Source organism: Paramisgurnus dabryanus, chromosome 12 (genome assembly GCF_030506205.2).
Source record: "Paramisgurnus dabryanus chromosome 12, PD_genome_1.1, whole genome shotgun sequence".
NCBI classification, from domain to species: domain Eukaryota; kingdom Metazoa; phylum Chordata; class Actinopteri; order Cypriniformes; family Cobitidae; genus Paramisgurnus; species Paramisgurnus dabryanus.
In genome coordinates, this window is record NC_133348.1 from 20,613,669 (window position 1) to 20,634,719 (window position 21,051).

A 21,051-nucleotide genomic window follows, 5' to 3' on the forward strand; every position below is an offset into this window, starting at 1 on the left:
CTGTCTTTTATTATCTGTAATTTATTGACATGCCAGAGAGCTTTAGTGTCAGATCATGATTAGTATATAGGAGTAGTCTAAACGTATTAAATTGGCTGTAGTTGTCCGGTTTAGTGCATTACAAGATCTTAGTTCAATCAGTCATTTACAACCAAGCATGCTATTAAAATGAAATATGAACAATTATACTTTTTAAAAAGTGTACATTTTAAGATTTCAGAAAAGATCTTCATGGCCATTTCTATTACATTTCTGTACGTACGAAGAAATAAAAATCGATTTTTAATTTGCACTAGATAGATACTACCATAATGTTTACATTAAGGAAAGTCTCCTTACTCATATTTACTAGTTACTATTGCTCTCTTAAACACATTTTCTTCCTCATCTGAACTAGTGTTTTTTACTCTGGCAGGCCCATTTCTTTGCGTTTAAGTGTTGCGATGACCCGATCTTTCAGGCTCTCAGGTGAAGCACATTTTGGCTCAGACTGTAGGGTTTCCATAGTGAGTTTCTTCCACAGGTACTCTATTTTAGCGTCACAATGCCAGGGGTTTAAGGTCAACTCCACCCAGCTGGTATTAATATCTAACGTGCCAGGAAGAATAGAGTTTAGCCTGTTGTCTTGGAGGTCTACAAACTCCAAGCGTTGGAGCCCCTGGAAAACAGTGGGTGGGAGGCTCTCCAGTCTGTTTTTCTGCAAGAAAATATGAGTCAGGTTAGCAGTGTTGCTGAAGGCCTTCACATCCAGGGATTCAATTTTGTTCTGGTCCAAATGAAGTCTCTCTAGGGCAGGGTGGGCGTCTAGGCATCCAACTGGAAGCTCCTCGAGTTTATTCTGTGAAATTTGCAGAACCTTGAGGTGATTCAATGCCTGGAGTTGAGCCATTGGGAATTTCGTAAGATGGTTTCCTGACAAGTCCAACCATGAGAGAGTGCTGTTGTTGGGCATCCAGTCAGGGTGGATACTGGAGATGCGGTTGTCTTTTAGCACCAGGTTAAGAAGTGGAGCGTGATGGAAAACGTGTGAAGGAAGCTCACGCAGTTCATTATCTAGGCACATTACAGATGATGGGAGTTAGAAACGTTTTGCATGTCACACTGAAACCCAGTCTGGATGGGTTTCCAATATACACACACACACACTCACCTGTGAGGTCTATGGTGTGTAGGTGAGGAACGTACATCAGAAGATCTGCGGGTAAGCTGCTCAGTTTGTTGCCAGGCAAGTGCAGCTCCTCTAGCAATGGGATGGCTTTCAGATCTTTTGAGGTCAGCACGCTCAGGTTTGTAAACTGGATGGTCAGTGCGGTTGTGGTGCGTGGTAGTCCTTCTCCAGGGAAATGAGATAGGCCGGCGTCAGGGCACACAACCTCCGTTGTTTTGGTGCTGAAATGGCAAGTGCATCGCTTTGGACACGAGAGGGCGTCGTGGCAACAGTAGACAATCAGCGCGAGCGCGCTTATGAGCCAGGAATTCATCTTTGCGAGCTTTCAATAAAGTTTAAGTTCAATAAAACAATATTAGAATTGTATATTGTTTAGGATTATTTGAAAAAAATATTGAGATTATTCAACCTAATATCGTGCAAAAAAATTTATTTTGAGTAATGCAACATTTTTTTTTTATGTTTAACTTAAATTATGTTAAGTCAAAACTCAAAATAGACTTAAATTGACCAAACCAAGTTGTTGTTTTTACATTGTACAAAGTAAAACGTAAAAACTTTAAAAGACTCTTCGCCCAACCCCGCTGCTAAAATCAACATTACTGAGGCGAAAGCAGATCACACAAAAAAATGAATAATTAAATTTTTTTATAAGATTTATTTTAAGTTTTAAAGGTTTGATGTTTACATTTAAAAGCTTACCTGCGATAAAAATCCATTAAGTGGACTACGTAAGTTTATAATGAAAATAAGTGTAGGCGAAGACGCACCTTAATAAAGTGATACAAAAAAGTTTGTATATCCCTAAAGGGCGCTAAATAAATATCACACCTTACCTTCAAGTAAAATGGGTTTTAGATGTCCAGTTATTCCTAAATTGTGCTCATTCCCTCAGTTATATGTCCTGACAGAAACTACCAGTGCGACTCTTCACAAGAAAGTGGGACAGTGAGAGGAAAGCAGTCACTTATGTAAATAATGAGAGCAAGTTTGTGGACATGACCAAGGGCTAAAGTACAAAAAACATCTCCCTAAAATAAGTTTTTTGAAACGGCTTTGTCTAGGGCTACACTTATAGTTGTAATAGACAAAAATTACAAAAAACATGTAGCCTATCCAGGGCTAAAACATCATATATGCCTAAGTAAAACGAGGACATTTTTATGATGACCGCTTCATAACAATTCAGTATTTGATCAATACATGTAAATGATTTATGTTTTGGCAGCACCATTAGTCTTGCACAAGGCACAGGGGGTTGCATAACAAATGTCCATACGAATAAAACGTATTATTTTAAATAACTTATTTAAAAGCAGCAGGCATTATGGTACCAATAAAAAGCAAACAATTTAACAAAACGTGCAATACGACATATATGCGAAACAAACATGAAGTGCGGAGAATGTGGGCCAAAAAATTATATATACTGTAACAAATTAATTTTTAACTAAATGTATAAGCCTAGGCTATATCACTGAAATGAAAATGTTCACTTACAGAGATTCAGATTTGTTTAAATAGCAAAAACTCTTATAGAAATTGTGTTTGAATTAATGGACGTATGGTATGTATACAGTGGTGTAGTCTAGATTTTTGTAGTGAGTATACTGTGATTTTTCCCTCTCACCCTTATGCTCACTCGTCCTAGCGCGACACCTCATAAGCACCACCACACTCACAGATGCATACAGTAAAGATATTCATGTAACTTAGAGCATTCTGAAAGTGTACTCATGAACACATAAACTGAATGTGTTCTCAACATGTCAGTTTATTATAAGGAAAAAAGACTTTAGAGCCAATGGGTTTACAGCTGGGGAAACTGGACTGATTTTTAGACTGGTTTAGTGTTAATCAACATCTAACTCAGGAACAAAAGTTACTTAACTGTTAATAAAAATTAAATAAACTGTTTACAATCTTCAATCCGTGGATAACACATGCATTAAAGGAGAAAAAAATATTCACTCTTTCAATAGATATTATCTGACAACTATATGTTTTTAATTAATACACATTTAAGATGACCATGAATTAACTATAATTTGCATAGTCATTGATATTAAAGCTTATTTTTTTTTGCATATAATATAAGCATTGTCTAAAAATGAAAATAGGCTTATACTTAATTATTATTACAAGACCATCCTGTAGCCTAAAATTTGCAAGTCTAAACTGAACATCAACGCAGACATGAATTTCCTCACAGAAGTTTAAGATCATATACATCTTGTCAAGATGATCTTGAACGTAGATATATAAATGAACACAGAGAAGGAAAGTTTAACACTGTGAAGCACAAGCAAACATGCAGAGGAACTGAAGGCAGCTAAAAACCATCAGGATATTATCACGGGCTTATTTTATTGCATTTGGAGCCTTACCTCCAGATAAAGTAATAAACTGGACTGATAATTTAAATGTTGTACTCACATGTGCGTTGTAAGCTCTATGGATTTTATGTTGCAGCACTCGTTCACTTCTCAGTGTCGCGTGAGCAGCTACACTGCAGGTTCGACTTCATTTGGCGCTAAGCAGACCTCTTGGTGATGTCAAAGTACCGCGAGAGCGATTCAAAGCAGATTTCTCCATGTGATAACTGGAGTCGCTCTCGCGGAACTTTGCTGTCACTTCCCTGTGGCGTCACACCAGTCTGCTCCCCAGTCACTTTCGCGTCACTATAGTAATTTGATTTCATAGAAATTAATACGCCGATCGGATCGCGCAGTTCGGCAGGAAGTATATAGCCTAATATGTATTTCAACCCGCTAAAGTGGCAAGTGTAGCATACTAATGATCAGTGCTTCACATCTATATTATGACTAAAAGTTTAAAAATATGTCACAAAACCATGCTGTTACGCATCCTCGCGCTATTTTTAGTGGGTATACGGAAATCCTTCACCATTTCTAGTGGGTATACGGCGTATACCTGCGTATCACGTAGACTACACCACTGTATGTATACAAAAATTATGGGTAGCTGACATTTATAGTCCGTGACTCCATAACCGATATTAACCCATATTTTTAAACGTTTTATTTTAGCTTAATATTTTTAATTTTATACACGCTTCTTAATAATTTGTGTTAATCTGTGATTAAATGTAGGGAAATAAACAGATATTGCATTTGTAACCATCTTAAACCAGCTTGGCCAAGCTGGTTGGCTGGTCTTAGTTTAAGATGGAAGTAGCTGGTTCAGGTGGTTTTGCTAGTGGGTCAGGTCTTTCAGTTTGACTAGCTAGACCACCTAAAAGTGGCCAGGAGAACCCCTCAAAAACAAGCCTGCGATACCAGTTAAAACCAGCCTGGGAGACCAGTTAAAACCAGCCAACCTTAAGTTGGCTTTATCTGGTCTTATAGCCTTCACCTCAAACATAAAATCGTTCGTATTAAACCTTTTATTTTGTCTATTTATTATAATTTAATTATGCACATTTTAGTCTCGTATAGTCCTGCCTTGTGTACAGTTGCGCCATCATGGTCCTGTTGTTTCGTTTCACTATACATGATGTACGTCGTTGCAATGACCATTAGGATACACCGACTCTTAAGACGAACTAAACTGCATTTTGGGGCATTTTTCTTCTTGTCAGTTTAGCTGCGCGCTCCGCTGCAAACTCCTCCCTGTGGCACCGTGCGCTCACTGCGCTTACACCCAATTGTCCTAATGTCACTGATTACATTTCTACATACACTTTTGGCAGATGCTTTAATACAAAGCGACCTACGATGCATTCAATTTAAACATTTACTATCAGTAGCATATGTGCGTCCCCTGGAAATCGAACCCACAATATTTGCGCGGTACATTACCACAATGCTCTACCAGTTGCGCATCGATGTGACACAACTTAAATGGTCCTACGCCGCTAGGGGACCGCGCAGCTCCACCCGTATCTCCTCATTTCAAGGAGGGGACACCATCTGAAACAGTAGGATCATTTGGAGAACTCCAGTACCCTGGAGACACGATGGAGACCTCCGGCGTGCCGAGCACCGACGCGACTGCCACCGCGCTTCTTAACTTTACAGCGGATGCCCTTAACGTCTCCGAGGACGAGAACCCGTCAATGGCAGGGTGGCGCGCGACAGAAGAGCCGTTGTCTCTTGTGGTCAGCACCCTCAGGACTGCCTTGACCCCAGCAGGGCTCTTGGCCGATCCGTTTTCACCATCAGAAGAGCCCACTCACCTAATAGTGGCGTTCTGGGATTCACCCTTAAGTCACGGAATAAACGTGTTTGTTGGATTGGTCCTGTGCTTCACCATGATGGGGCTGGGTTGTACGGTGGAGATCAGTCAGCTGGGCGAACACATTCGCAAGCCCATAGGAGTGCTTTTGGCAGTTGTGTGCCAGTTTGTGCTTATGCCCCTCATAGCTTTCCTCCTGGCTTTGGCTTTTTCTCTAAATGATGTGGCTGCTATGGCTGTGCTGCTGTGCGGCTGCTGCCCCGGGGGAAACCTCTCCAACATCCTGTCACTGCTGGTCAACGGAGAGATGAACCTCAGGTAGATACTGCTTGCAGTCTATTCAGTTACTGATCTAAATGTTTCATTTTGATGTCCTTAAGCCAGTTTGTTTTCAGAGGAAGACTTAAATAGACTTTGAATAGAAATAAATCATTAAAAGACAAAATAGTGGCTGCTGTCAGAATAAAATTGTGAGCATTTGCAAAGATTCTGGTATGATAGCTTTGCATCATGTGTGTTTTTTAAATACCCCAAATAAGGAATAAAAGATTTGTAAATTTGGCACATTTATATTTTATGTTTTTCTATTCATTATGAATGTCTATTATTCTGATCAAATTAACCAATCAATACAAAAATGAAATGTTTGTACTTTTTGTTAACATGCGCATTATTGCAAATGCCATTATGAAAAATTGCAATAGCTGTACATAACACAAGTCAGAACTTACACTGTCAGAAAAAAGGTACAAAGTTGGTCCTTTTTCTGTCGCTGGGGTGGTACCCTAAAAGGTACCTTTTTGGACCTTTATGGGTTTACAACACATTGAAATGTTGTACCTTATGGGGTACAATATTATACCCTAAGGACCAATTGTGTACCTTAAGGAACAATTTTGTACCAGTTAGATTTTAGGGGTACAAAACAGTTAACTGTACCTTAAAAGGAACACAATAGATCCTTAAGGAAATAATGTACCACAAAAGGTACAACAATGCATTATATATACCTGTAAAGGTACAAAACGGTACCTTGGGGTACCACCCCAGCGACAAAAAAGGTACAGTTTTGTACCTTTTTTTCTTACAGTGTAGGATTGTTGGTTGAATTAAGAATAAAATTTATAAATATAAATTAACTGAGGGTAACAAAAAGTCATAATAACAGCTCCATTGGCTTGACTGTCTTATAATTTTTTGCTTTGGTTGGTTTGTTATCCAGCATAGTCATGACCATCTCGTCTACTCTCCTTGCGCTCGTGCTCATGCCGCTGTGTCTGTGGATGTACAGTCGCGCGTGGATCAACACGCCCCTGGTGAACCTGCTTCCCTTCGGTGCGATCATTCTAACTCTCTTCAGCACACTCATACCCATCGGCCTCGGGGTGTGGATCCGACACAGATATTCACGAGCAGCTGACATCATTCTTAAGGTGACTTAAAAAAACATTTTAGACCATTGAGTCAGCAACGCAAAGGCTGTAGGTTCGAGTCCAAAGAAAAATGCATATCTTGAATACACTGTGAGTGGCTTTGACATAATGGTTTGCCAAATGCATAAATATATTGTAATATTAAGGAAACACATGTTTAAGTTGATTTAATTTTAGGTCTAATATTGACTGGATGTGATGGGGTGTTTCCAGTGGCATTAATGTATCTGGCCATGAAGTAAAGACTGGACTGCCTGGGGCAAAGTGACGTCACATGCATGCATGGTTTCTGTCTTTCAGTTGAGCTTATCTGAGAACAGTCTGGTAAAAGCGCAGTGGTGACCATAAGATAGAGGAGGTGGGGAGGGGTGGGGGGACAGTGCGTGATACAGTGATAAAGGAGGGGCTTATAGAGGATGTAACTAAATGAAGCTGCTGGGGTTACGTTAAGTGGAGTGGATAAATGTGGGCTGAATTGTGCTCCTCTTCTCTAGCATATGACAAAGTGTCAGTCCACTTTCAGAATGTATTCCCCAGGGCATAGATAAATATGGTACATCACTCAAAACTGGGTTTGTAAACCTGTCTGCCAGTAAGCAAGCCCTCACTTTTCCAAAAACTGCCATTGTATCACAATTTAAAAATGCTTTTGGTTACCCAAAGGGATGTAATACTTAAATGTAATTAAATATTTACAGAAGAATTCTGCCTATTATGTCTAAACCGAAATATATATACGCTCACTTAAAGGATTATTAGGAACACCTGTTCAATTTCACATTAATGCAATGGTGTAATGATGTGGGGGATGTTTTCTTGGCACACTTTAGGCCCCTTAGTGCCAATTGGGCATTGTTTAAATGCCACGGCCTACCTGAGCATTGTTTCTGACCATGTCCATCCCTTTATGACCACCATATATATATATTTTACTCTTTAGGAGACTCACTCATTCATTCACTCTGTATTCACCTGTGCTTTGTGCTCCCACTTCAGATGTCCTTATGGTCTCTCCTGGTCACTCTGGTGATGCTCTTCATCATGACTGGAACAATGCTTGGCCCGGAGTTGCTGGCCACCATCCCCGCCTCAGTTTACATGATTGCAGTGCTTATGCCCATGGCCGGCTACGCTTCAGGATATGGCATAGCGGCGCTCTTCGATCTCCCCCCTAACAGCCGGAGGACTGTGTCTTTAGAGACAGGCTGCCAGAACGTGCAGCTCTGCACGGCCATCCTCAAGCTGGCCTTCCCACCGCAGCTGATGGGGGGCATGTATATGTTTCCTCTGCTCTATGCGCTCTTCCAAGCAGCAGAAGCCGGTATCTTGATTCTGGGTTACCGAATGTACAGGAAGGAGGTATTACATAAACAGGACCTTATAGAGGAGGATGATGATGATACTAACATAGGTTACAAGCGAATGAAGGAGGAAGATGGGCCGTTTGATTCAACGTATGGCGCTGTAACAGCAAGTGATCCCAATGTCATAATGCTGGAGTCACAGGATGGTGTAGGAAGCCCCACGCCTGTATAGAGGAGAAAACAATTGACTTGGTATTCACCACGGACAATGGATTTGTGTAATATGTCTTCACCTTAAAATTTATTCATGTTGATAACTAATCGCATATTTTATGTTAAAAAAAAATGTGAATATTGTGAAAATGGTAACTATATGATGACATCACACAGCAGGGACATGCAAAGTTTACAGTAAATCATTTCTAAACACACAATTCAGAACTAAGCTCGTAAACTCTACATGATGTGGTTTGGAAGGATTTACATTTACATTGCCTTTAAGCAGACGCTTTAATTCAACGTGACAAATAAGGGACGTCACAAGCAAGTGCCAAAAGAAAGATGCAACACAATTTAAGTTAACTCTTATGTGCATATATTCAAATAAAGTTATGATGTAAGACACTTTCAGAGTGTAACAGAAGAATGCAAATCATACACAATTAATATAGACTGATGCGGATGCATGATAAAATAAAACTGCTATTACTGTACATCAGTAAATAAATTGCACTGATTTATTTGTTTGCATTTTGTGCACCCAGAGGATGAGAGGAATGATTCATATCCCAGTAGGTATTACAATCTCACTGTTTATCTCTTTATAGTTGAAAACAGGGAGTTTAATAACGCTTGAATCCCACTCTTTGATAAGGCTAATATTAAAGGCTCAAAGCAGTGTCAGTGTAGGATCAGAACAAATATGATAGAAGGTGCAATAAAGAGATGTTTTATAGGAAAAACATGATCATCTGATAAATTCCTTGTAATAAATCTGATAACAAATATGCAATAATTCTCTCTAATCTAAAAGAAAATATGGAATGTCTATCAGAACACACATGTGAGATGAATAAATGTTTATGGTATAAAAAAAGTATATATATTTTTTTTTCATCACCAGAAAGGTGCCTATGCCTTCATAGACGCCATCCTAAACATGCGTGCCACCCCACCCCAATCATGCCAAAAATTCCCACACGCCCCTATCATGCCCCACAAAATGCAGCATGTCCCTATCATGCTGGATAGGTACGAGACGTGTCTTCTGTAAATCAACACTTAATTGGACTCAATTGCGCACCTGACCTCAATCTGTGCGCCAATATGCCTACTTAAACCTCTACAGTCTGTTTCTATAACTGGCTAAGCGAAAAAATGGCTACGTATGGTAACGAGACAGTCGATAATTATATTTACTCTACTTACAATCCCTACTCTTATAAATATCCCAAGTTTAAGAGCTGGAGGCAGAAAGCTTACTTTGCCAACTACGGCGAGGGCGAGGCCTACTTTGACAATTACCACAGAGCGCAGCTCAAATCCATTCTGTCTCAGATCAACCCGAACCTCACCCCGCGTCTGAGGAAAGCTAACACCAAAGACATCGGGGTCCAGGTCAACCCGAAGACAGACGCGTCCATCCAGTGCTCATTAGGCCCGCGCACTCTTTTAGCCCAGAAGCGCGATGCTCTGCGCAGGAGGCGGCAAGAGGTCCAGACTCCTGGGAGCCCCATCAGCGGCGGCGTCCGGTTTCCGCGCACTCAAGCCGTATATTCTCCAGTCGCCTCTAGGAGATTAGTGTCCCTCCTTAAGGAAGACCAAGAGGACACCGAGTCTGAGCCTGTGGCTCCCGAGAAGGTGGAGAGCATTGAGAAGGTCCAAAGTGCTGAGAAGGATGTGCCCAAGGAGGAGGATGCGCACAGCGAGAGCGCGGAGGAATCCGACAACGAAAAGCTTAGTCCAGAGAAAGATGAGAAGATAAAGGCGGATGCAAATGAGGAAAACCGAAGTGAGGCCGTGAAAACCGAACAGGACGAACAGAAGTCCAAGACTCGAGTGAGATTCCAGGTGAGATTTTGAATGCAATCGAAACAGTCACAATAATTCTGAGATTTACTAGGAACTTATTGGTTTGAGGGAACTGATGGTATCTGATAATGTTGTGTTATATTTGGTGGTGGTGGTGGTGGGGGGGGGGGGGTTATCAATAAAACGCCAGGTCAAATCTTACTAGAGTACGCCTAAAATGCTCTACATGTGGGATTTACGTGATGGTTCATTATGGTTTTGTAATGGAAACCATTGGAACTCGTAGTCTATCGTTTTCAGCGGGGTAGAAACGCATGTTCCTGACACAAAGTTATGTGAAGAGATTAAAGGTTGACTTAAAGTTGTGACGTGTAGTTTTTGTTGTCTTAACATGTGAATTAACGCTTGTTTCATGTAGTTTTTAGAGCAGAAATACGGCTACTATCACTGTAGGGACTGCAACCTGCGCTGGGAAAGCGCGTACGTGTGGTGCGTCCAAGGCACAAATAAGGTACATTTTAGTCAATAACACATTATCCCAAACACGCCAAATATTACCAACCTTCACATTGTTTGGTTTTCTTTTAAAGGTGTATTTCAAGCAGTTTTGCAGAACATGTCAAAAGTCATTCAATCCTTACCGCGTCGAAGACATCACGTGTCAGGTAAAACCACTGGGCTGTCCTGATCGACGTCACACGGCGCTGCGCAGACCGACCGGCCCGTGACATCGAAAAACCGCGAATCGCTCTCGCGTTATTTCGATGTAATAGGCAGATCTATCTGCGCAGAACCGCTTGAATTCGAACACAATAGGTTTAATATCTGAGAAAATGACAGTGGTCAGATTTAATTTGATTGTAAATCCATTTCAGACTTGTAAAAAGACCCGCTGCACTTGCTCATTGACGTCACGCCACGTTGACCCCAAAAGACCTCACCGGCAGGATCTGTGTGGACGCTGCAAAGGCAAGCGGCTCTCATGCGACAGCACCTTCAGCTTCAAGTACATCATCTAGCGCACTTTTACCTGGCCGTTAAGCTTGCTTGTTGCCCAGCTGGAATGTCCACGGTTTCATTTACTTTTGTTTTGCCTTAATTTGCACTTGAGGTAACTGTACAAATTCTGGAAAAAAATAAAGTGGCAATTACTAGCACATTTGAAGCGAGTTTGGTTTGTGTGAATGTCCATCATGAACTGCAGACAGAAGGTTGAAAATATGCTTGTTTGGTCTTTATTTAATTGTTTAAGTTTAATTTTCAAACTGAAATTAAGTTTCATTTTATGGTGCTTTTCATTTTAAAGTTTGTGCTCATCCTTAAAGGGATAGTTCACCCAAAAATGAAAATTCTGTCATTTATTCGCTCTCATGTGGTTACAAACCTGTATTTATTTCTTTGTTCTGATGAACACAAACGAAGATATTTTGAGAAATGTTTGTAACCAAACAGTTCGTGGACCCCATTTACTTCCATAGTATTCTTTTTTCCTACTATGGAAGTGAATGGGGTCCACGAACGGTTTGGTTACAAACATTTCTCTAAATATCTTCCTTCATCTTTATCAGAACAAAGAAATGTATGCGGGTTTGTAACAACATGAGGGTGAGTAAATGATGACAGAATTTTCCTTTTTGGGTGAACTATCCCTTTAATTACAATTTTATGAGAGAGTGGCCAAATTAAATTCATCTCTTGTTCTGTGGTAGTCCCAGTTGATCATGCTTCCAAGTTTGGTCCCCAGCTTTTGGGTTTGCACTAATTTGTTAAAAAGGCCACTCAGACGTTGTGTGCAAAACTTAAGCTGTTGTAAAGATGTCAACTGTCAGGCCCAAAATCAGTTAGGTGTCACCCCACCCTTTTGAGTTAAATCTACACTTTTGGAGCTTTCAAACGATATACAGTTTGTCATGATTAGATAAGAATTCATATGCAAACATTGAAGTAAATGTAGGCGTCCTGCTGGTGGGACAGTGACATTTAGCAGGATATAAATGTTTTGAGGCACGCTCCCTTCATAATTTATTTTATAAAACACTGTTGAAATGTCTATTCTGGAGGCTTAGACCTTTCCAACGATATATAGTTTGCAGTGATTAAAATTTACATCAATATTGATGCAAACTTGGGTGTCCCGTATTCAGGACGGTGATGCATAACAGTTTAAGTGCCCAAGTAAATGCAAAACTATACGTTGTGCAAAAAAATGCATCCTAGATCATATTTTAAATGAAGTTTATGAAAGTAACATTCCTATCTGCACAAACCTAATACTACATAAGACCAGTAAAGAGTTTTTAATGCATATTTGATCAAACATACACCGTACACTGACAAAGTTTACCAATCATATTGGATGAATCAAGTCGGCTAACAACTGCTGCATGTCTATAAATAAGTATTGTTAAAACATACAAAATGATCCAATGAGAAGTCTACATGTATGTTGCTTATAATCAGGTTTTATTTAACATACAAGGAAAAGCAGGTAAATCAGAAGACAGACAAACCAGAACGAAATGTGTGATGGGGAAAAAAGTATGCACTTCTAGATAAAAATAGTATATTTTTCCAAGTAAATAATATATCCATTAAATAATTAAGAACAGCATTCAAAATGTACCAAACAAGCAACAGAACAGCTCTCAGAGGAATGAATACAGTGAACGTTTTATTTTTCAATGTGCCACGACAGGTTAAATGAAACCCCCCACGTTTGCGTTTAACGCTGCTCCCAATTCTTCGGACGTCAGTTTGTCTCGAAGTTCAGCAAGAATCGCAAAGCCCACAAACCCTCAGTGCAGCCCTGAGTCTAGGGTTAAGACCAAGCCAACATGGACAAACACAGACCCCAGTTTTCCCACAGCTGGGGCTTTATAGTGTGGCCTCTGTGGGGGGGACTTTGAGCCAACACGGAGATCACAGTGGGTTTTGAGGAATGCATATGGAAAAGCTCGGCCGAGCGTAAATGGAAAGAAAAGATGACTGACCTCTGACCTCAGCCATGCTAATTTATTGAATATTTAGTTGGTGTATATATATATATATTATTATATAGTCTGAGACTTCCATCCGAACAACTATTCAACTTTCAATTTTTTTGCATTAGTTTTTGCCCTCTACTGAGCTCTCTCTGATTGAACAGTGCATTACACAAATGTACAAGGGAAAAATACTGCTTTTACACTATACATTTTCTAAAATATATACAGAGTAAAATAAGTTATTGATTTTCCATGAGTTGCAGCCATTTTGCACTTCACCTGTGCATCTCAATTGGTTAACGTGCATGTACGAGAGAACGGGTGTGCAAATATCAGTCCATGTCAACACGCACACATACACGCACGCACACATACACCTGCGCTCCTCCTCGCACACTTGCACAAAAGTCTATGGTTTTCTACAGACAGCTACTTATTTGGTTATAGATTAAGGGTTTTGTAAGAGCGACCCGGTGAAAGCCTGCAGAAAGCTGAAAGTTCTCCCCGATGCAGGTCAATAAAGTTAAACAGATAAACCTCTCTTTTATACAGAAGGTACAGAGCCCCCAGCTTACAATAACATGTTAAATATCCTAACATTTACAACCTAAGACTGTTAAAAAATACATTTCTCAAAAAAATATTTGCTGCAGGCTTTTCTCTTTCAAGCATGCTTTTGAAAACATCGTCTTTTTGTGATGGACAATGAGCACAGGGAGACAAAGTCACGTAGATACACCTCGATTCTCATTTGCCGTGAACGTGCTATTGTCGAACGACTTTCAAGCTCAACGAACTCCATCTCTGCCCCAGTGCATGGTGGGGCAGACGGATGTCGATCGTTTTAAGGACACCGCCCAGAGGTCATAGGTCATTCCGCCAAACAGCTTCAAATTTAGCATCATTATTGCCCGGTGTCCCTCCTACGAATGGTGGTTCTTGACCAATCCCATCCTTTGCGTTCTTTCACATGACTGCAGCTGAGAATTTTTATAATTTCGGAGAGTCGAGGGGTTGAAAAATGAAGGACGTGCGAAATCATAACTAATATCCACACATACTTTAGCCCTTTTGAGGTGAAGTCTACGTTAATCCCCAAACCCCTTCCGCAACCTCAGCGCCGGCCTCTTTCTGGGCAGAGGAAGAAAGTGGGTGTCTTGCTCTTTGGCTCTGACCCAGTAAGGACCTGTTGAATCTGTCACAGTTCAGTGCTGAGGACCGTGTTCTGTGTGTCGATTTGTGTCTGGATGTGTGACATGGAAGTCGAGGAGAGAATGCGTGTCTGGTGTGGGTGCGTCTGAGCCTGGCAGAGGGCTTCGCGGATCTGAAGGTTGAGCTCCATGAGGCGTGCGCTGGCCTGAGAAAGATCCCTGCTGGGGCCCACCACAGCCAAACAGCCCGTCTGACCCAGGGTCTGGTGCCTGAAGTAAATATGGAGCAAGGTCTGCACTGCGTCATCCTTCTCACTGCCGAATATGTCATTAGGCCACAGGCACCTGGGAAATTGAAGCAGTTCATAATACTTAATTAGATAACATGGGCGCGGTTAGGCTTAGACTAAAATGCATGTTTGAGCTGTCTTAACTCAAAACAACCTGCCTGACAAATCTTAAAATATATCAATGACCTTGTTTTGCACACCTGTAATGTTTTTGTAGGTCACAATTATAAAAGCTACTTGCTATATGTCGTAATTTAACTAAGGCATAATCTTGGCTTTATCTAAGCCTTGTATCAGGCCTTAGTATCCTAACCAGATTTGGCATTTAAGCTCACAAACACTGTGTGATTTGACACAGTAGCAGCCAATCAGAACATATGTCATGTTTAATATGTATAGCTATGAAAAATGAGGGCTTGGATAATAAGATTTTACCAATGAGATTTCACTAGCCACTACAGAGAAACAGAAACCAAGCTCTAGAGAAAATGTTGTCACTTGTTATGGCTAGATATGACCAAAACTTGGATATTTATATCTATATTAACATCGAAGAGATAGCTTCACATATCACATTGCACCTGGTTATGACATCACACAACATTAATAAACAAATAACAGGTAAATATTTATTGCTGGGATTATTTTACTGACTGTAAATGTGTCCTACTAGTTACCTTACATTATACCACCGGTCTGTTGAATGCTTGATTCTGATTGGCTGAGAAATGTTCTATGGGTGTTGATTATATTTCTGTAAACCGCATACCTAACTTGTGATATAGGCACCAGAGCAATGTTTGTGGTAACCAAGGTAAAAATATTATCAAAAAATGCACAACCACTTTGTGCCGTGCCGCATTACCACCTTGGGTTTGCATTATTTTCTTATAATTCAACGGCCTGTCGTGAATTATTCCTTACTTAATGCCTGCTCTCTGTCAGTGAATTATGTGTATATGGTTACCTGAATGCTTTAACTTGGGCAACGGCTGTTCTAAAGTCACGAGCTCTAAGACTCTCAATGAGTGAGTGGATGGCTGTCTCTGTGTTCATTTGGTCCACTTCAAACTCGCCCACTCCTCCCGGTCCATCGCTGACTGACTCCGCCTCCTTCAGACAATTTTCTAATATAGCCAGCTCCTCTGACATGTTAGTCACCTGAAAATTCAAACACTTCTTGTAAAAACAACCCCAATCTGCTATTTCAGTATATAGTGGCGCATACGCTGTATGTATTTAGTACATAATGTCTCTGTATGTATGCAGTCTATATAGTAAAATGAGTTAGTATTGATGCATGATAGGTGGAATGGCTTTGGTCCGGTCTGTGTTCAGCGATCAGTCTCTCTCAGTGAGCTTAATGAAGTTACACTGCACTAAAGGCATTACGCCTTGACAGACCTTTCTGTGCATTCATACTGACACACACACACACACACACACACACACACACACACACACACACACACACACACACACACACACACACACACACACACAAGCCAAAAAGTCTACAAAGAAACGTTCTACATATCTACAGATCTCAGTGTGTATGTGTGTAGCCATGTCAGTGTGTAGCCATGTCAGTCCTTTAAGATTTACAATATGTGCACCGATACCGATTTTCAGGTACATTTTTTCCCTTCAAAAGGGCATTTGTTCTTTTAATACAGACATATGATCGCTACGTGTCTCTGAGTGGTTTGCAGCTAACTTAAAATATTTTTTATTTTTAGACAAACCCCTTATTTAAAAAAAAAAAAATAAATAAATATATATATATAGTATTAAATGCCAACAAATGCACACGTATACACGCTGTGACACACCTATACACACACTCATTGTCACTTTAGTATAGGGACAAATTTTCACTTTAGTTTAGTCCTAGTTAATAATCAATGAATGTTCCTCATTCTAAAGTGTTAAAGGAATAGTCTACTCATTTTCAATATTAAACTATGTTATTACCTAAACTAAGAATTGTTGATACATCCATCTATCATCTGTGTGTGTGCACGTAAGCGCTGGAGCGCGCTGTGACACTTCGATAGCATTTAGCTTAGCCCCATTCATTCAATGCTGCCATTTAGAGATAAAGTTAGAAGTGACCAAACACATCAACGTTTTTCCTATTTAAGACGAGTAGTTATACGAGCAAGTTTGGTGGTACAAAATAAAACGTAGCGCTTTTCTAAGCGGATTTAAAAGAGGAACTATATTTTATGGCGTAATAGCACTTTTGGGAGTACTTCGACTCGCCTGAAAAGTCCGCTCCTCTTCTCACTCTCATAATGGGAGAGGGAGGGTGTTACTGCGCCGAGTCGAAGTACTCCCAAAAGTGCTGTTTCGCCATACAATATAGTTCCTCTTTTAAATCCGCTTAGAAAAGCGCTACGTTTTATTTTGTACCACCAAACTTGCTGGTATAACTACTCGTCTTAAATAGGAAAAACGTTGATGTGTTTGGTCACTTCTAACTTTATCTCTAATTGGTACCATTGAATGAATGGGGCTAAGCTAAATGCTATCAAAGTGTCGCAGCGCGCTCCAGCGCTTACGTGCACGCACTAAGATGATAGAGGAATGTATCAACAATTCTTATTTAAGGTAATAACATAGTTTAATATTGAAAATGAGTAGACTATTCCTTTAACATGTATAAATAAATAATCCAACAGACCTCAGCCTCTCTTTTGATAGTGTCCACCCTGCTGATGAGTTTACAGTAGGCCTGAAAGAGTAGCAGTAGCTGGAAATGAAGCTTATACAATCTTCTGCACAACTCCAGTTCCTATAGAAATAAAGGAGGATCATCATACCAGCATCTTAACAACTTTAGTATCCAATCATTTGAATATTTAGTAGCAAAACAACATGATCAGATGAACGGATGAATACAGAAATGGAGGGATGGATAAACTTCCTTTGAAAAAGTGACACCACTGTGCATTATACAGTACTTATATGCCCAGCTGACTGCCAGAGATGGTACAGTGGGGTCAATGTATGGTTTCCTAATCTGAACAAAACCTTTACTGTAAAAAAGTTGGTTCAACTTAAAAAGGTAAGTTTGCCTTAAAAAAAGAATAATAAAAAATTTAAATAAAGTTAATTCAACTTAAAATATTACAGTAATATATACAAAAAAATTATTTTAATAAAAAAAGTTGTGTAAAAATGAGTAAGTATGGTGGCACAAAATAAAATGTGGCAATTTTTTAAGCGGATAAAAAAATTTGAACTATATGGTATGGCGGAAGAGCATTTAGTTTGCAGCACTTCGACCTCGGCATGCTATACAACATTATCACTCCTGAGAACTCCCCCCTCTCGCTCAAACAAAGTCAGAAGTGATGATGTTACTGCGTGCCAAGGTCAAAGTGCTCTTCCGCTATACAACATATTTCAGATTTTTTATCCGCTTAAAAAAAAAATCGCCACATTTTATTTTGTGACACCATACTTACTCGTGTAACAGTCTTTAAATAGGGAAAATATGCAAGTGTTTGGTGGCTTCTAAATTCATCCCTGTTTGGATCCTAAGGAATGAATGGGGCTAGGCTAAATGCTAACACATTCACGACACGCTGTACAAAGATTAAGTGCATGCATTAAAAAAAATAGGTATGTATTCATGTGTCCAAGTTGAGGTATGACCATGGTTAAATATAAAAAAAGTGTGTTGTTTTCCTTTAAGTTGAACCAACAAATCTTTTTTACAGTGGTGAAAGGAATTAAGTTCATCCAGAATGAAAGTTCTGTAAACATTAACAGAATTTTCATTTAAACTTTTCCTCGAATGTAAGAATGATGTTCCCTGCTCTATATCTCTTCACTTTTAGGAAGCTTTATATCAACAACAGAACAGAAAATGTGGTGATTTTGAATATGAAGTCAGGAGTAACCAAAGGGGAATGGAGAGGTGAGCGTGCCAAACAACATAAAAATGAATCTAAGTTAATATTCCCGTCCTCCGCTCAGATGACCATGGATACACTTCATTCACATACTGTGTGCAAAATATACATTTTATTTTTAAAAGCGTATGCTAACTATCCATTAGCAGATTAGCATTCAGGTAGAAGACATAAAATTAAGTAAGTATACAGATCTCATTTTAGCCACAGGCGTTAATAAAGCATGACGTGACGATATGTGATCAGAAATGAATCCAAATTTTAAGGAGTGTTAAGAGATTTTAAGTCAGAGGAGGTTCTGAATTTGATTGATTGGTTTAGACTGGTTAAACAAAAAAGTGCAAAATGAATGAATGTACATAGAATGAATTGGCTGAATCAAAAAGATAATGAACAGGCTCTAAAATATGATAAACCACTTACTGCTAACATTTCCATGTGCTAAGCAAGGACAGCAGGTCACAACAAAGAGGAAACACAGGAAATGAGAGAGACCAAAAATTAGTGAGCTCATAACACCCCGAGAGAACCATAAAGAGAGAAATATTGCAGTGCATTGAAAATTAACAATGACACAGAGTTTGCAGCTTCATGCAATGCATTCTAGGAGAAGAAATGACATTGAGTTACATAAAAATAACTAATATATTCAACTCAAAAGTTCACCTTGCAACACTTTTTGTGTTTTACATGTAATAACGCAAGGTGAAATAAGCAAAGACAAGAAGAGTTATAGCGTGAAAGAAGAGTATAAGTAGATTTGTCTGTTGTGTCCTATTATACTGAAACATAAAGAGTCATTTTATGAAACAAGTTCACAACATATGAATTCATATGTGACCCTGAACTGCAAAACCAGTCATAAGACGCACAGGATAATTTGTGGCAATAGCCAAAAAGACATTGTATGGGTCCAAATTGTACACCAAAATTCGAATATTAAAGGGGACATATCATGAAAATCTGACTTTTTCATGTTTAAGTGCTATAACTGGGTCCCCAGTGCTTCTATCAACCTAGAAAATGTGAGAAAGATCAACCCAGTAACTTAGTTTTGGTAAACCATTCTCTACAAGCATGTGAAAAAATAGATAATTGAAATCTGGCTCTCCTTGTGATGTCAGAAGGGGATAATACAGCCCATTAATCTGCACTATCCAACCACGGCACTGCCATTTAGTGCAGAGATCAGCTCATTTGCATTTAAAAGCACACACCCGAAAACAACACACCTACAAAGTGGCAATTTTAACATGCTATAATAAATTATCTATATGGTATTTTGAGCTAAAACTTCATATACATACTCTGGAGACCAAAGATTTATTTTACATCTTAAAAAAGTCTTTAAGTAAAGATCATGTTACAAAAAGATATTTTGTACATTTCATACAGTAAATCTATACAAACTATTTTTGTATAGTTAATGCAGTTGCTAAGGACTTCACTTTAAAGGCGATTTTCTCAATATTTAGAGTTTTTGCACCCTCAGATTTTTTAAATAGTTGTATATCGACTAAATAGTGTCCTATCCTAACAAACCATACATCAATGGGAAGCTTAATTATTCAACTTTTAGATGATTTATTAATCTCGGTTTCAGAAAATTTACCCATATGACTGGTTTTTTGATCCAGGGTCACATATTTGCTGTGACATCAAGGAGAAAATAGCAAGAAAATGAGTATTGCACACACAGGGACAGTAGTAAAAAAAAATATGGAAGGAGAGAGAGAGAGAGAGAGAGAGAGAGAGAGAGAGAGAGAGAGAGAGAGAGAGAGAGAGAGAGAGAGAGAGAGAGAGAGAGAGAGAGAGAGAGAGAGAGAGAGAGAGAGAGGAGAGAGAGAGAGAGAGAGAGAGAGAGAGAGAGAGAGAGAGAGAGAGAGAGAGAGAGAGAGAGAGAGAGAGAGATTCATAGACTGTAAATGTAAATTATGGGCAGCAGAAGGATTCATGGTTTCCACACTTTTGGATTACTGAATTTCTATGAGCGTATTAAAACATCATTCTAAAATGTATCATAATAGACTATAATATTTGCAATATTCATTTGTAAAAACATTTATGTGCAAAGCATAACTAAAACAAAAACACAATAGCTGCAATTTTAATTACTTCGATATGTCATGTTTATCACGAAAGTGGAAACCCTGATAATCTGAATTGCACTAGAATCTGTAGGTGGTGCCTAATTTTTTTCCCCATTTAAGAAAATAAAATTAAAGTTAAACAAATCATCTGCTACGCTTGCTCCAAAAGAAACCTGCTCAGTTTGTGTGTGGCATTGTGTGTTACATACCTGAACTTGAGTGTTGGGTTGCTGGTCGCTATCTTTATCACCAAAGGTTTTTCTGCAGTTATTCAACCACTGCATTGAAAGAAGAGAGCAGATACCACACTATAATGCCATAACAGCAGAGAGATACAGAGATCTAAATGTGTGTGCATTTGTGCATGTACTGTATAAACAGCAGGTGGTAAAGCAGATGGGAAATCTCTTCTTAATGTTACTGACGAAAGACAGATGACATCTGTACGAGTGTGAAATGTAAATGGACAAATAGTGTGTG

The 21,051-nt window shown here is 39.3% G+C and overlaps 4 protein-coding genes across 11 annotated transcripts in view; 2 read left to right on the top strand and 2 right to left on the bottom strand.

Moving 5' to 3' along the window:
• Nucleotide 1: 1 nt before the first annotated feature.
• Nucleotides 2-2,163, bottom strand: LOC135738929 (uncharacterized). The gene is made up of 3 exons (XM_065257121.2): nt 2,005-2,163; nt 1,151-1,490; nt 2-1,053 (listed from the first exon to the last, which is right to left on the bottom strand). The coding sequence occupies exons 2-3, from the start codon at nt 1,479-1,481 to the stop codon at nt 404-406; spliced, it is 981 nt and encodes a 326-aa protein (XP_065113193.1). The 5' UTR covers nt 1,482-1,490; nt 2,005-2,163; the 3' UTR covers nt 2-403.
• A 2,584-nt stretch (nt 2,164-4,747) lies between these two features.
• Nucleotides 4,748-9,072, top strand: slc10a4 (solute carrier family 10 member 4). Its single transcript, XM_065256723.2, has 3 exons — nt 4,748-5,683; nt 6,588-6,798; nt 7,795-9,072. The coding sequence occupies exons 1-3, from the start codon at nt 5,148-5,150 to the stop codon at nt 8,332-8,334; spliced, it is 1,287 nt and encodes a 428-aa protein (XP_065112795.2). The 5' UTR covers nt 4,748-5,147; the 3' UTR covers nt 8,335-9,072.
• Nucleotides 9,073-9,399: 327 nt separating this feature from the next.
• On the top strand, nt 9,400-11,292 carry zar1 (zygote arrest 1). The gene is made up of 4 exons (XM_065256724.2): nt 9,400-10,172; nt 10,552-10,644; nt 10,724-10,798; nt 11,009-11,292. Exons 1-4 carry the CDS (start codon nt 9,480-9,482, stop codon nt 11,150-11,152), a joined length of 1,005 nt encoding a protein of 334 aa, XP_065112796.1. The 5' UTR covers nt 9,400-9,479; the 3' UTR covers nt 11,153-11,292.
• Nucleotides 11,293-12,575: 1,283 nt separating this feature from the next.
• fryl (furry homolog, like) overlaps nt 12,576-21,051 on the bottom strand; it is a 111,250-nt gene continuing 102,774 nt past the window's right edge. For 6 of the 8 annotated variants that reach the window (XM_065257128.2, XM_065257125.2, XM_065257124.1 and 3 more), the window contains 5 exons: nt 20,781-20,849; nt 18,905-18,922; nt 17,245-17,355; nt 15,526-15,719; nt 12,576-14,613 (listed from right to left, as the gene is read on the bottom strand). In XM_065257128.2, the coding sequence (XP_065113200.1) occupies nt 14,316-14,613; nt 15,526-15,719; nt 17,245-17,355; nt 18,905-18,922; nt 20,781-20,849 (690 nt within the window). In that variant the 3' untranslated portion in view covers nt 12,576-14,315. The remainder of the gene's footprint in view (nt 14,614-15,525; nt 15,720-17,244; nt 17,356-18,904; nt 18,923-20,780; nt 20,850-21,051) is intronic. The other 2 variants (XM_065257123.2, XM_065257129.2) reach the window with 1 other exon arrangement.